Consider the following 16,490-nt stretch of genomic DNA (forward strand, 5'->3'; position numbering starts at 1 on the left):
AATAACATCCCTCCGTACAAGTATAGAAGATCCTCCAGTGGCCCTGTCACCTAGAGGGGAAAAACAATGATAGGCTGTAAACTGGCGCAAAGTAAAAATGTCCGTCTGTTTCAGATACGTTTCTTGTAGACAAAAAACCGATGGTGTTAGATCCTGGACTAATAGCTGTAATTCATTAAAATTAGTCCTAAGACCTCTACAATTCCACTGTACGATAGTAGCAGGTTGACTTATCTTTTAGGTGGAATGATGGGGGATCTGCCCCTCACTTTCTTCGAGGGCGACAAGCTATGTGTCCTGGGACAGGAGTTTTCGGACACTTCCATGTCCTCTAGTGAACCGTATTTGTTATATATCTTGATTGGATTTTCTGAACCCTTTTGAGTTCTGCCACTTTTTTTCAATGATTCTGTTCTTGGTTTATGAATACTTTGAACAGTATTTTTAGAATTGACTTTAGTTCGAGTTTGTTGGTTGGACTGAGATAATGAATGTTCCCCGGATGAAGAATCGTGATTAGAAGACTGTGATGGAATGTCTGGCTGGATAACCACGTTATTGCCAGAGTTCTCAGTCTGAGTAGACTGTTCAGGTGTGAGTGGCTGAGGTGTGTTGGTTTTAACCCATGTCAAGTCGGTCTGACAATGTATTGAAGAGGTGGGTACTGATAAGGTGTTTACCTGTGGGTTTGTGTCCGAAGATGTCCTGGCAACTGATGCATATGAACCACTTGGTGCTGTTGATTCAACGATCTTTTTGGCATCTACAAAGCTAATATTTTGGGTAAATTTGATTTTAGTAATTTCCATTTGTTTTTTCCAAATTGGGCAGTCTTTTGAAAAGGAAGAATGATTTCCTGTACAGTTTGTGCACTTCTTTATGTTACTAGTACAGTCTTCTGTAACATGGCTAGTTTCACTGCAGTGGCCACATGTTATTGGTTTTGTACAGTTGTTAACACCGTGTCCATATTTTTGACATCTAAAACATCTCAAAGGATTTGGGATATAGATATCAACGGACATATTGCTGTAACCAACCTTGACTGACTTTGGAGGATTCGGTGAAGAGAAAGCAAAGAGGTAGGTATTTGTCTGAATGGTTTCATTGTTTCTGCGGGTAGTAAAACGCTTGACAAATATTACTCCCTGATCTTTCATTTCAGAAGCAATGTCTAACTCAGACATAGCAGCCAACAGTCGATCCCTGTCTCTGATTATACCCTTGCTGGTATTTAGTGTTCTATGGGCAGAGACTATAACAGGAACTCCAACGAACATATCCGTAGATAAAAGGTTGATAGCCTGCTGTTTTCTGCTACATTCAATTAGAATGGATCCTGAACGCAAGTGTTTGATGTTTTGTACCTCTCCAGCTATTCCGTTGATACCTTTAGAAACCGCAAAAGGATTAAGTTTTAAGGGAGTCTTATCCGGAGTTTCCATTATCAAAAATCGTGGCCAATGATCAGTAGAAGCACCTTGTCGCTGTTCTCCAACATCATCGAGTGGACGTTTTGTTTTTTTGGGGGGTGTTTGGTATTCCATGTTTAAGACATATTTGTTCATCACCCGAGCTCCCCACCCTCCACGGAGTATCACAAGGACAATGCTAAAAACAAGCGGATCTCCAGCTTGCAGCACCACGGATACCCAGGTGATATACTCCAGCAGAAAAATTAAGAGATTAATGATTCTACCAGATTGGCCCATGAGCCATCGCCTTCTGGCATAGGACTCTAGGCAAAGTTCACGATAAACATATCAAAGTCAAGTCAAATATTGTTCCAAGAATAAGGGTGGCAAGACCATAAGTTCAACAATTCCAAATAAAAATTCTGTGCTTTTGTGTATAATCCATGCACAGGGCTTGGCATGACCAGCCGATTGGTTGAATCGGGCCCATTCAACCACCCGTCTAGGTGAAGTAAGGGCCGAAGTGGTGTGTTGGGCAAATGAAACGCAGTTAAAAGCCCATCTGCCCTCAACCACCAGGATCCCGTCCTCCACCGACACGGGACGCAACCCACGGCAAACAGGTTGCCCAATTTAGTCGCCTCTTACGACAAGCAATGGGGTGCTGTGGACACATTCTGTCCCGGGTCCACACGGGAGAAGAGCACTTAGCGTTACCCAGCACCCACCACGAGGAGGTGGCTCTTCATGGGTGCCACCTATCATTTGAAAGATATTTAAAACATGGATATATGTCGCAGTTTATATCGAGTCCTTGAACTGGACTCCTGAGAGATTTGGGGACATCGGTCCTGCCCCACAACGAATCACATGTGACAGATGTGGTCTCACGTTAGGCAAGTGAGTTTGTTCAAAATTGCCTCTGTTCACCCAACAGAAAGTGGGTACCTTGTGAAATAGGTCGTGAGACAAATAACCTTCTAGCGCCTCAAAGGCAGCTTTTTCCGGGGTAATAATGTGTTAGCGCTTTGAGCATCCACAAAATGACCAATGTTATTATGATTATATCTATAGGCACCTGTGTATCTTATGCTAATATCTATATCCCATCAGCAATATATCACACTTGGGAGCATCACATCGTAAACAGTGAATTATGCTAAATCAGTTATTTTTTTCTTTTCAGATTAAAAATATGATCCGAAGATATATTGAGCGACAGGAGACTATCATCCTTGCTGTTCTGCAGTGTAATGTAGATATAGCCACCTGTGAAGCGCTCAAAATGGCAAAGGAATTTGATGACGAAGGTGGTAGAACTCTGGGTACGTCATGTTGTTTGATTTTCAAAAAGGCGATGCGAACATAATAACTTTAAATTACACTATCATAGATTTTTTGAATGCACAATGTCATTCAGAAAGTGGTCAAATGTAACATGTTGCATTTGAGGTTACACTTTCTCAGTAAGGTGCGGATTCTACATGTTGTCTGGTTGAGTCCCATTCTGAAATCGAACTCATACTCTCAAAGTCAGGTACCTGATCCCGAACACACAAAGTCAACCATCTAAATCACTCAGCTACAGAGGCACTCACAAAAATGGAACTCGTATAAATGGTGGTCCAGATCGTGTCCTCCGTGTACCCCTCTGACAAATGTAAATAGGCACGGTTCCTACAGCCGAAAACTATAAACAGACAATGCCATTTTGAGTGTGGGTTCGAATCTGCCATGGGACTCAAACCAAGTGTACTAGAATCTGTGCTTAAATGAGAAGTTGAAATCCCAAATGTAGCATATCTTGAAAACGAAATGATTACTATTACTGTATCTCACGCTTTCGTGATACCCAGTAGAAATGATGATTTCTCGTTGTAGTCAACGGTTAAAGTGAATCTGTGCAGGTGTCCTAACCAAGCCGGACTTGCTGGACAAGGGAGCCGAGACCAGTGTGATGAGGATCCTGAACAACATGGAGTTCACATTGTCCAAAGGCTACATCATAGTCAAGTGTCGAGGTCAGGAGGCTGTATCGGAAGGCCAGTCATTGAAACAAGCACTGGATGTAGAAGAAGATTTCTTCAAAAGTCACAGACATTTCAGGTGGTGTGCTAAACCAGTGAAATACATGCGACATTCCTCGTCTTTGTACACCTGGAATTTAAACATATGTATTGGTTAGATGTCAGACCAGCATACCGGTACCACACTTGATGTGACTGCACTTAAATGTCTGCTTCTGTATATTTTCGGGTTTGGATAACATGAACAGAGATATGTAATTCAAAAATATATAGTTAGTGAAACACCACGCGCACTGAAACATTCATTTGATTTAATAAAGAATGGTAGTTATATTTGATATTTTCTAGCTCCTTGCGACCTTCTCAATGGGGAATCCCCAACCTATCCGAGCGTCTGTCACGTGAACTAAAGAAGCACATCAAGGTATATATTAGCGACGCTTGTATGAAATATTCTTTCGTGTTTACTCTGCCCATATACATCTGTGAGTTTAGATTCAAATCTGTATTTAAGTGTGAAGCTTCACAATTACCCTAACTGTTGTCGAATCAATTATGGTTGCCTGAAAGGTAAATCACATGTATGATACATAAATACTCAAACTCATTTTTTCTGTAAGTTCTATGCCGCTATGAGGATGACTCAAAAGTATGTTTTTTTGCATTTTGTACTGTTGCTTTTCAAACACTTTCCAACATGTTGCTTGTTAGCACTACTCATGAACAATGTTGTAGAAACTGTTACCTGAACTGAAGGAGGAAGTGCGCCGCAAACTCCTGGAGACGGAGCGGCAGTTGCATGATCTCGGAGAGGATCCTCCAGAAACAGCCTCAGAGAAACGTCAGATGGCTCTTCAGGTGCGTCAGAGAATGGGGTTTAACAGTACTCATAACAATATTCCTGCGATGCAACATTTATCGAGTTCTGTAATTTATTCACACACACACATATGAGCAACAGGCCATAACTGTTAATAGCCAGTTTCCTGCGACAATGTTGAAGAAAGTATTTGTTACCTTTTACAGCCCGATTCAGCTTCTACATCAGATGATGAATGATCTTGTTCCTGATGTTTCAGTGGATTGTTCTGTTAAACCATGCTTTATTGATACAGATGCTTTTTTACAGATGGTCACCCAGTTTATTAACATTACCTCCTCTTTGACGAATGGGCACCACTGTAATGACAACAAGTTTCCACAAAGGATTAACAACCTCTTCAGCGATGCTCGACGGTCATTCGCAGATCTTAATACATGTGCTGATAGGGAACAACCAGGTATCAATATCAGTACAAACTTCAGTTTGAAACAAAACAAATATAGTAAAAAAGAACTTTCATAGTCATATTCTTAACCTTACTGCAGCCATGTCTCAGTTCCGTACAGTATATTTACACAACATATGACGGAAATGTGCATATCAGCATAATAAAGGGTAAACAGTATAAATAACCCACAGAAGGTGTATAATGCAAGAAATTCCTCTTGATACGTTTTCCGAGGATAAATGAACTGGTTTTCTTAATGGCGCTTTAATCTGTTTCAATGGGTATTTGCCCATTTATGTGTCAAAATTTTGAAACATATGTTTTACATTGATATCAAATGATAACGTATGTCTTTTGAAAGGATCAATTACTAAATTATGGATGTTGAAGGGGAAAGATCCTGACCATCAGTTTAAGCGTGGCGTCATGGTTTGAAATGGAACTATTGAACTTCTTAGATGAATATTTGTTTGAGCACTTGGTGGTTTGATGAAAAAGATCATTTCAAAGTCTCTAAGGACGTTATGATGCAGATTCATGTACCTTTGTACTTGACACGGGTAGATGAATCTGTGACTGTTTAATCGATTATCAAATTGTTGCAGTTTTTAAATGAAAGGGATTGGTATTTATCAATTGTGTCATCGTTGCACTTCCCAACTTCTAAAATGCCATCTAAAGGCGAAATTGTCATGTCCTTATGATATGGTTGGTACGCAAGTCCATCAGTACGTACAGATCTTTATTCAGGTAAAGACTGACAAATGGATGTATTGCACCCAGATAATATCGCTATTGAATCGTTCACGACCGAGGTGCCCACACTATTCCTAGTAAATAGTTTTTCTATGTTCGATTCGATTAGATTTTAAGATAACCCAAGACACTGAAAATCTATTTTTGTCGAGTAGAACCACGGAACGCGATTGGCCTATACAAATTAACACAAGGCACACAGTGATTCGTATAATAAAATTAACCAGTAGTTGAATTTTAAAATACGCCAGGACACTGCTCAACTCGTCTAAATTTTTGGATTTGAACCAATCGTTCCCAGTTTTTCTATTCGAAAAGTGTTCGCGTTCACTACTCCGAGAAAGAATAAAGAGCGAGACATAAGATCTGCTTGTTTTCTAGACACCACGAACCGGACATTAAAGATTGACTTACAACAGAGAATGGAAGCTTCCCGAGGTCGAGAGTTTATTAATTTTCTGGGCAAATTTGAGCTGGTGGAAAGTTATGCTCGGGAATACATCGCCAAACTGGAACAGCCTGCTCTTCAGTGCTTCGATGACGTCCACAGAAAGACAACAGAAGTCCTCAAGATTCTAGCAGAAAAATGTTTTGAAAAATTTCCTGATTTTGCAGAGAGAGCTAAGGTGTTTGTCAAACTGGAAATCATTCTCTACTATATGTTTTCGAGACATGATAAAAAATCACTTTTCATAAATGTGTATGCTGTGCACGATAAAGTAGTGTGACGATGTTTTATTATTTATTGACCAAATGATCCTTGTTACAGCACACATTATGAACATTAACTGAAATACATCGAGCGTCAAATGGTACCATCGTAATATTATGTCATAAATATAATCATCTAGTTGGATTCATTTCTCTTCGGACCCGTGAAGGGTAGAATAGGTCCTCAGCAACCCATGCTTGCCATAAAATGCGATTATGCTTGTCGTAAGAGGAGACTAATGGGATCAGATGTTATCAATATTCTTTCATGAGATCGACCTACTCTATCTTTATGCATGGATACAGTTTCTTGGTCAATAGGCGAAATAGTTTCTCTTTATTGGCAGTCTTGTCTGTTCTTTAAAGTTATTCCTTGTTAAGACGTAATGTATTTCCTGTGGTAGAAATTTAATATGTCGTTTTCTATGGGGTAAATATGCTTGTCGTAAGAGGCGACTAACGAGATCGGCCGATCAGACTCGCTGACGCATGACATCGGTTCCCAAATGCACAGATTGATGCTCATGTTGTTGGTCACTGGATTGTCTGGTCCAGACTCGATTTTTTACAGACCACCGTCATATAGCTAGAATATTGCTGAGTGCGGCGTAAAACTAAACTCACTCACTCATTTATCTTGTTCTTACACATCCCCGTGGCTACGACTATCTGAGGAGACCACACTCCTTCTGGTGTACCAGCAGGACTGCAGTCTTGCTGATTTTAGGAAATGAATTGTACCTCAGTAACGTGTCTATAGGGACCTCACAAATTACGAGATTTGCTTGGAAAGCTTTCTAACGGGCAATTTGCGTAGTATGAGTGATGTGCTTTTGTCGTTGCTTTACCATGCTATCAGCAAATGTCGGTTATATGATAAATACAAATTGCTACTGGGTGTCATCGTTATCCAAGAGAGTAGACATCCTAAGGTGACAATGCTTCCTCATATAAACAACTGTCTCTAAATCTGTAGATTTTTGCGCAGGTCGAAATGGAAAGAGGTAGAGTTATTATGACGGATCGCGGAACAATATAGAGGTTATGAACGTATGATTAGAAAAACAACTGATTGATTGACATGTGCAGGTTGACGGGAAGCCATTATCAAGATAGGCACGCATATGAATTGGTAAAGTCGCGTGGGGCTTTTTCCTCCTTTGCCTCAAGCACACACATATAGAGCCGCTGGCGGGCGTGTGCTCTTTTGTATCTTGAGACATGTTGTGAAGGTTCAGGATCGGAGTGCAAAGTTTTGTATCAGTTTGTTGCCAATTTTTTGGACTCAATTATCAGTGAATGGGATCTCGTTGTAGGCCTTTAGACTGGAGATAAGGTATGTGCGGGGAATATATATGTAATGAACTACATGTGTCTCCCTGTTCCATCATATCAACCTGTAAATTCCTTTAAAGCAGTGATATTGAAACAATGTATATTATCTCGTTTTTCTTGCACTGTTTACATGTTCCAGGAAGTTATAATGAAAACTCGAAAACAGACGCAAAATGATTGCAAAGACGAAATACTGAGGTATTTCAGGATGGAAAGCTTGGTGTACTCTCAGGACAATACGTATGTCGTCGAATTACGTGAGTGGTCAGAACTAAAAATACAATAATTTCAACAACAGCCCCTCAGTGGATGCAATGAATGCAATGAATGTATGTATTTATATGTATTTATGTGTATGTATTCAGCTCACTTTCCTCTGCCTATTCTGCCTCCAATCGTGTACGTGATTTAAAGGAAAATATTCGGTGATTTTGTCTTAGCTCATTATATAATGAATGATCAATCAACCATCATTTTGAAGGTGGTAAAAGTTAGCATTTATATGATTGGAAATAAATCACACGTCATTGTCTATGTGTTTTAACATTCCAGACGCTTAACGTCTTTAGAATGTACAATGTACGAAGGAAATAAGCTTTGTGAAAAATCGAAATACAATCTCTATATCTATATGTGCTGTATACACGAACTACGCGAGTGGGGAGAACACATAGTGTAATCAGTCTACTGCCCGACCTCTCATTGGATGGTTTAAGACTGATTTTTAATTTGATTGGCTTAGTTCTCTCTGGTGATGTTGTCTCAGATCATGGATGTGATTTATGGGAAAGTTTTGTGGAGGTTCCTTACATGCCTCTGTATTGAATGATGGCTCAGCCTTCAGGTTCAGTGCTCACTGTTAATATTCGTATGATTGGTTATATTTTACATCAGCTGAAATGAAAATGAGTGTTGTTATATTTTATTTCTATATACTCAATGGCGAGGACATCAAGGCACATTCGAGCAGCACAGTATCAATAATATGTACATGGACGATGTGTTTGTGTTCCAGTATTCTGGCTACTCACCAGAGATATTCAATCCGTATAAAATAGTGAGTGAGCGAGTTAAGGTTCATCGTCACATCGGCAACATTTCAGCGACATTGTGACGAAAACATATTTGACATTGAAGTGGAATATGTGTAATGTGAAAACCTGTCGTCAAAGGGCAGTAACACAACTAGGATATCATAGTTACAACTAAACTAGTGTGGAAAGCTAAAACAAATAGCACTATATGGACGGTACGATATGAAAACTGGCTATAGATCGCCAACAGATGAAGGTAGATCGCAATATTAGAGACCCGTATGCAATATGCAATACATTTATAAACATTGACTATTTTATCCGCTCTAGGAGCAGAGGAAGAGAGGAAACGAAAGGAAGAGGAGGAGGAAAAAGAAAGGAAACAGAGAAACGCGGCAAAATATCACGTTCAGATAGGTACAAGCGTATTGATAGTGCTACCATGAATTTCCATTTATTTCGTCAGACTGTCTTGTCTGTTTTCCTCCTTTCAAGCTGGTCATACAGGCATATAAGGCGACTATGCTTGTCGTAAAAGGCTACTAACGGGATCGGGTGGTCAGGCTCGATGACTTGGTTGACACTTGTCATCGGTTCCCAGTTGCGCAGATCGATGTTCATGCTGTTGATCACTGGCTGGTCTGGTTCAGGCTCGATTATTTACAGACCTCCGCCATATGGCTGGAATATTGCGGAGGGCGGCGTAAAACTAAACTCACTCACTCGCTTATTCAAGTTGGTCAAATCAGTACATGCAGTGTTGTCATAACCTGTTTGGGGCGGCGGGGTAGCCTAGTGGTTAAAGCGTTCGCTCGTCACGCCGAAGACCCGGGTTCGATTCCCCACATGGGTACAATGTGTGAAGCTCATTCTTTGGTGTCCCCCGCCGTGATATTGCTGGAATATTGCTAAAAGCGGCGTAAAACTAAACTCACTCACTCACTCATAACCTGTTTAAATATAAATGTATTCACAGAAAGAAACCTTAAATGTAGCATTTGTATAAACACTATACTCTTCCATATGACATGTATATGCATATCACTTTGATTTAACTTTTTTAGTTATAGGTGTCTCTTTTTTCCTTATATCAGGCTCTCAAAATGACGAAGATGTGAACGGTGTTGGCAAAGCATTGACTAGTCTAAAATCCTATTACCAGGTAAATCCTCCTCAACATTTGTCAGATATTTCATTTATGCTGTACCTCCTCGTCCTATTATAAGGTATTATTATGCTGCATGTCGAGGACTCTAAGTTTGAAATGGCACCTTCTCAATACTGTCAATATCTGTCGTGTTAAATGTCGACCTCAATTATTGTATTGTACATCTTATCCTATTAAGTACATAATGCAGTCGATATTATACCATAACAGGAGCTGCCGAACAACTGATATAAGTTTTATCAAAACAACATTTTGTTTGCTCGGAGGACCAATTACTTCTAAACAGTATTGTCTGGAATAAATTAATATATTTTCTTATAAATCCAGGAACCTATCCTATTCTACCCAGCCCAGTACCCCCCACCTCACCAAAGTATCACACATTTTCGCTATACTCCGACCATCATTGGTAATTTGTTTGGTTCACACTTAAGAGTTTCCTGGATTTCGTTGGGTTGTATGTGAAAATATTTCGTTCCATTTCCATAAAATACTTTTTTTGTCTGTTCTCGAAAGATAAAATCATTATGTAAGTATTTAGATATCTGCACTATTGATGATAAATTAAAAAAAGAATGTCATACTGTCAATAACAGCAGAGATTTAGTGTCCTATTTGAAAAAAATGACGAAAGTCGTGTTTACGTAAATTCAATACATTTGAACAGAACTCTGGGTGTCATGCCGTTTAATTAAATTATTTAAGGGCGATCCAAACATTTTAAATATTTTAAATTAAATTTATGCCAACGTTATTGATTATGAACTCTTCAAAACACAAAAAAAAATAAACGTACAGGCTCAAGATAGGGAACTGTATTAAACGCATGTAGGTGTACATACGTCAGTTAAGCGTGAACATAGATGATGGAAATTCCACAGACAGATGAAAATATGTACTGTCGTTATTGTCGGCATTAATTCTGTTCTCTCACTGCACATTTTGGGAAATGTTTACGGTCAGCGCACAAAAGCCACGACATGATTAACGGGATTCAAACATAGGAATTGTCACACTGACGATTGCTGTCAAAACTGAAAACGCATGTGTGTTTCTTCTTTTGTCTTGAAGAATGTAGTCATTTCATGTAATAAGGACAGAGTGTTTGCTTTTCTTTAAGATTGCTGCACGGCGTCTGTGTGACGTCATCCCCATGATCATACAGCTGCATGTGTTCCGGGAACAGGTAGAGGAATTGCGGATCCAACTTATGGACATTGCTTCGGATGAGAGAACTATGGTGCACATCCAGGAAGATGCAGACATGGCTTGTATGAGGAGAGAATGTAAGTCTCGTCTCGAGAGACTGCTTCTGGCGGAAGAAGAGCTGGATAAAATCTAGCTTTTTATGAATCATGATATTCCTTGCACTTTCTTCGTTTCTGTCAAATAGTTAGTCTTGAAAGTCCAGTTTGTTCTTATTCAAACAAACAGTGACACGTTGTGTTTTTATTTGACTATTTTAGTTCTACTATTTTTGCCCACTGATTCCAGTGATTCAAAGTTTTTTTTTTGCATGTAATACTAAGTGATATTATGTCATTATTTGTTTGAATGTTCAGCTTGTATTTCTTTGTTAATTAACTGCTACATATTGTTATATTTACTCTTCGATTTACGTGCTCCTGTATTGCTTCTTCTCTATATTGTTATGTCTCCTTACATCCCTTCCATGTTCTCATGTTCACTTATTCCGAGCTGTGGGCAGCTCTTGTCCATGGGCGTAGGATGTTATAAGGTGAAAATTGCAATCGTATACAAGAAACGATTTATACATCTTTCATTGAGATTTGCGGTTAGTTTGGCATAGCACCAATGCTATTACTATTGGGTAATATATTAAGGGATGGAAAAGGGAAATAAATGTCGAACAACTGAACAGAACAGATTCGTCAAGTAGCAATTAAATCTGAGTCACTGATTAGAATTAAGGGAGATTTCCAATCACGAGGTACGACATGAGACCAGGGAATGATGTAACTTCTAACGAATCAGAGAGATTGTAGAGGGTCATGTGACAAGGGTGGAGCAGGCTCGAACACCTTAAAAAGATACCGTCAGCACTAAAAAGGTGCGAGGTGCGGTGCGGGTTGAAGAGACAGCAGAACGTTCACATCCCGAGAGCTTGCCCTACCCTGTCCAGGCAAAGATCAATTGTTATGAAGAGAGGGATCGAGTAAACCGATGTGAGTATAGAAACTTGTGTCGAGTTATTCATTGTATGCCTCAGTGCCAGTACACGAATGATATGCGCTAGTTAGGAATCCCGGTCGTCAGACCAGTTATTCCTAGATGTAGCCCCCCCGGACAGACCAAGCGAGTATGCCACCAGAGCTGGCAGCACCCCCAATAAGGCAGAACGGTCGTCGTAACAGGTAACTGGTAAGAGGGTTACTAACACCCAAAACCCAGTTACGACAATATCAAGAATCTGTAATTTAGTCTGATGTTCATGTCTTCCCACCGATCAAGAGAACAACACAAACAAACACCATAGCATTTCCCTGCCGTATACCGATATACATGTCGGTTCATGACGACTACTTATGGTGAAATACATTGTAGAAAGCAAAGGCGACATCATTCAAATGACAAGTGCAAAAATTGAGAATTTGGCATTCACCTTAATGAAATTTGGGCAAGTTTATGTTATGGACAGTTAAAAACACTTGTCACAAATTTAATTAATCGATTATTGAGTGAGTGAGTGAGTTATCATTTAACGTCACGTCGGCAATATTGCAGCCATATTGTGACAAGAATATACGTGACATAAAAAGGAATATATAGGCATATTATGAAGAACCTGTCGACGAAGGACAGTAAAACCACTAGACTATCACAGTTAGTATTTAAAACTAGCGTAGAAACTTAAAAGCTAATATTATCACTATTTGGACAGTACACCATAAAAACAGGCCATAGATCGCCAACAACCGAAGGTAAATCACCATACTAGGGACCATGGGGACTTACAGTACCTCTGCTACCTGCACGGTCCCTAGCTGGATTTACACCATCCCCTCAGCTGCTGGCGACTGTATGCAAGATTAGCCACAATTTAAAATTACACATATTCTACGACTAAAAAAGTGGAAGATTAAATCTGACTTCAACTGTTTTTCTGGACTTACGTACCCTCTCAGGAGGACAATAATTTTACGGTACTTCAACCCCCTTCGAGGATACAGCCACTAACAATCTTAGTTGCTAATTTAACTTCCAATCATAAAACATTTATCTATTTACAAGTCATGTAACAGGTCTAATTCCTTTAAAAAAGCAATGATTAAACGATAACTAACATTACTAAAAAGATCCTTCATAGTTCTTGATTTAAAAAAGTTATCCCTTGTGATGGAATATTCAACACAGTCAAGCAAGACATGCTTGACTGTGATTCTTTCATCACAAGGGATACAAAACGGAGGATCCTCACCTTTAAGCAAATATTCATGAGTATATCGTGTGTGGCCAATACGACATCGTCGCATGATGACCTCCTCAAATCTGGACTCACAACCCAAGTAGGTGTAACCAATGTAGGGTTTTATTTCACGTAATTTGTTGATACCTACTTGAGTGTCCCACCTCTTCTGCATCAGATCACGGATGTAAGACCTAATGATAGCTTTATAGTCAGTGTATGGAATAAGAAGTGGTGTCACAGATTTGTTGAGTGCTGCTTTAGCAGCAAGGTCTGCCATTGTGTTACCAGAAATGCCTACGTGGCTGGGTAACCAACAAAAGACGATGTCGTATTGGCCAGTAGCAAGATTATTATATAATTCAATAATATCAATTAAAAGTGGATGTTGACAAGAAATATTTTTAATAGCCTGAAGACAAGAAAGAGAGTCGGAATAGATTATATATTGTTTATGTTTAGGGTGTCTTTGAATATATTTAAGAGCTGTCAATATGGCGTTAGCTTCTGCTGTAAAAATAGAACTATTATCTGGTAATCTAGAAGATATTGTTCTGGATCCAATGACAGTGGCACAGGCCACTGCGCCACCATCCTTGGACCCATCTGTAAATAAGGATTTATAATTGCTATATCTATGTTTCAATTTATTATATTCTTGTTTATACTGTAATTCATTCGTTTCTGATTTTTTAAAGGTCGTTAATGTTAGGTCAACTTGTGGCCTAACCAACTGCCAAGGAGGAGAAGAAAGAAGACGGGAAGGAGCTATGTTTTCCAGCTCAATGCCGGCCGAAGAAAGAAAGGGTTTAATTCTGTGCCCGAGAGGTGGAACAAGAGAAGACTTTTTGTTGTACAAGTCCTCGTAGAGAGGATTGAAAACACAGTTATATGCAGGGTTAGATTCGTTAGAGTATAGCTTCGTGATATATTGTAAAGATAATTTTATACGACGTTGTGTAAGAGATGGTTCATCGGCTTCAATATATAGACTGTCAACAGGAGAGGTTCTAAAGGACCCAAGACAAAGTCTTAGACCTTGATGATGAACAGAATCTAATACTTTTCAGTTGCTGTTGCAGGCTCCACCATATACGATGGAGCCATAATCAAGTTTAGAACGGACAAGTGATCGATATAGATGGAGAAGGGTAGCTTGATCACCTCCCCATTTAGAATTTGATACCACTTTCAACAAATCAAGTGCTTTCAGGCATTTAGTTTTCAGAGATTTAATATGAGGCAGAAACGTAAGGTGTGAGTCAAAAATTAATCCCAAGAACTTGGCTTCCTTGACAACTTTAATGGGAGTGCCATCTAGAGATAGTTCAGGGTCTTTATGTGGTTTGTACTTACGACAAAAATGTATGCAATTAGTTTTCGATTTAGAAAATTTAAAGCCGTTTTCAAGACACCATTTATTTATTTTCTTTAAACATAACTGCAACTGCCGCTCTATGGTATGCATATTTTTACCACGACAAGAAATATTAAAATCATCCACAAATAAGGATCCATCAATTGAATCGTTTAAAACTTTAGATAAACTGTTGATCTTTATACTAAAAAGTGTGACTGACAAAATACTGCCTTGTGGAACACCCTGATCCTGATTGTAATGATCAGACAGGGTAGAACCTACGCGGACTTGAAATTGTCGGTTATTTAAAAATTTGCCTATGAATTGAGGCAAACGACCACGCAAACCGAAATCATGTAGATCTCTCAGAATGCCATACCTCCAGGTTGTGTCATATGCCTTCTCAAGATCAAAAAAGATAGACACAGCATGTTGCTTATTAATCAGCGCGTTTTTCACAAATGATTCTAAACGCACTAAGTGATCGACGGTACTTCTGTTTTTACGGAAACCACATTGTATATCTGTGATAAGGTTATTTGTTTCTAAGTACCAAACAAGTCGATTATTTATCATGCGTTCCATGGTCTTGCAAACACAGCTAGTTAATGAAATCGGACGATAACTGGATGGATCCGTATGATCACGTCCAGGTTTAGGTATTGGTACCACTATAGCATCACGCCACGAAGAAGGAAATTTCCCGGATGTCCAAATATCATCAAATATTGATAAGAGCGTCTCTAAACAGAATTCTGGTAAATGCTTCAGGAGTTGATAATGTATGTTATCAGCTCCAGTAGCAGTGTCATGAGCTTGATCAAGAGCAGTATGGAGTTCATGAATAGAAAATGTTTCATTATAATCTTCCCCATTATCTGAATTGAAATTAATAGTTTTCTTTTCTTCTTGTTTTTGATACTGCTGGAATTTAGGTAAATAATTAGAAGAGGAAGAGTGTTTAGCGAGGGTTTCACCCAGTTTATTCGCAATATCTGATTTATCCGTAAGTAACTGATCTCCATGTTTAAGATGATGGACTGTAGATTTAGTACCCTTACCTTTAATTTTCTGGACCATGTTCCATACCTTGGACATGGGTGTCCGTGAATTTATTTTGGATACATAATTTTGCCAAGATTGGCGTTTATTCTGTTTAAAAGTACGCCGTGCTTTAGCATTTAAAATTTTAAATTTATTTAAATTATGCACCATAGGATGGCGACGGAAATAATGTTCTGCTTTTTTCCTTGCCTTCCTAGCTTGTTTGCATTCATCGCTGAACCATGGTTTTCGAATATGTGGAACTGCAGAGGACTTTGGTATACACTCATCAGCTATGGAATTCAGTTCCTCAGAAAAACATTTAATAGCATCAGGAACGTCAATAAAACGTTCGGGTTTAAGTTTTTCAGCACACAGTGTTTCATATAATGCCCAGTTAGCCTTTTTAAAATTCCGTCTTGATGATGGAGGAACATCAGATGGAGTTACAGCTTTTAATATAGTAGGAAAATGGTCACTTCCACAGAGGTCATCGTGGACTGACCATTCGAATTCATTTAATAGTTCTGAATTTGTAATTGACAAGTCGAGAGCAGAATAAGTCCCTGTACCAGGATGTAAATATGTGTTGGAACCATCATTATAAATACACAAATCATTGTCAGAACAAAAGTCCTCCAACAATTTACCTTTAGTGTTTATATTTACACTACCCCAGAGTGGGTTGTGCCCATTTAAGTCTCCCATTATAATACAGGGCTTCGGGAGTTGGTCATATAGAGCTTGAAGATCAGTTTTGGCAAATGTCGAAGATGGCGAAATATAGAGGGAGCATAGCGTAAATGCTACATGTAAAGTAATTCTCACAGCAACAGCCTGCATATTAGTATTAAGTGAAACGGGGCTTTGAATAACGTTTTGTCTGACTAGAATGGATGCTCCGCCAGTGGCTCTATCACCCGGAGGTGAAAAACAATGATA

At 39.1% G+C, this 16,490-nt stretch overlaps 1 protein-coding gene across 2 annotated transcripts in view; it reads left to right on the forward strand.

Moving 5' to 3' along the window:
* Positions 1–13,903, forward strand: part of LOC137284851 (interferon-induced GTP-binding protein Mx-like) — a 32,848-nt gene extending 18,945 nt beyond the window's left edge. Inside the window, exons 5-15 of one of the 2 annotated variants that reach the window (XR_010956924.1) lie at positions 2,602–2,740; positions 3,323–3,521; positions 3,791–3,866; positions 4,178–4,300; positions 4,572–4,722; positions 5,851–6,095; positions 7,655–7,772; positions 8,880–8,966; positions 9,644–9,711; positions 10,838–11,903; positions 13,843–13,903. Coding sequence is in view for 1 of the 2 variants with exons in the window: in XM_067816872.1 (XP_067672973.1) it covers positions 2,602–2,740; positions 3,323–3,521; positions 3,791–3,866; positions 4,178–4,300; positions 4,572–4,722; positions 5,851–6,095; positions 7,655–7,772; positions 8,880–8,966; positions 9,644–9,711; positions 10,838–11,059 (1,428 nt within the window). In the remaining variant the exon portion in view is untranslated. Of the gene's footprint in view, positions 1–2,601; positions 2,741–3,322; positions 3,522–3,790; positions 3,867–4,177; positions 4,301–4,571; positions 4,723–5,850; positions 6,096–7,654; positions 7,773–8,879; positions 8,967–9,643; positions 9,712–10,837; positions 11,917–13,842 lie in introns of those variants that run through there. The other variant, XM_067816872.1, reaches the window with a different exon arrangement.
* The last annotated feature ends 2,587 nt before the right edge of the window (positions 13,904–16,490 follow it).

Source organism: Haliotis asinina, chromosome 5 (genome assembly GCF_037392515.1).
Source record: "Haliotis asinina isolate JCU_RB_2024 chromosome 5, JCU_Hal_asi_v2, whole genome shotgun sequence".
NCBI classification, from domain to species: domain Eukaryota; kingdom Metazoa; phylum Mollusca; class Gastropoda; order Lepetellida; family Haliotidae; genus Haliotis; species Haliotis asinina.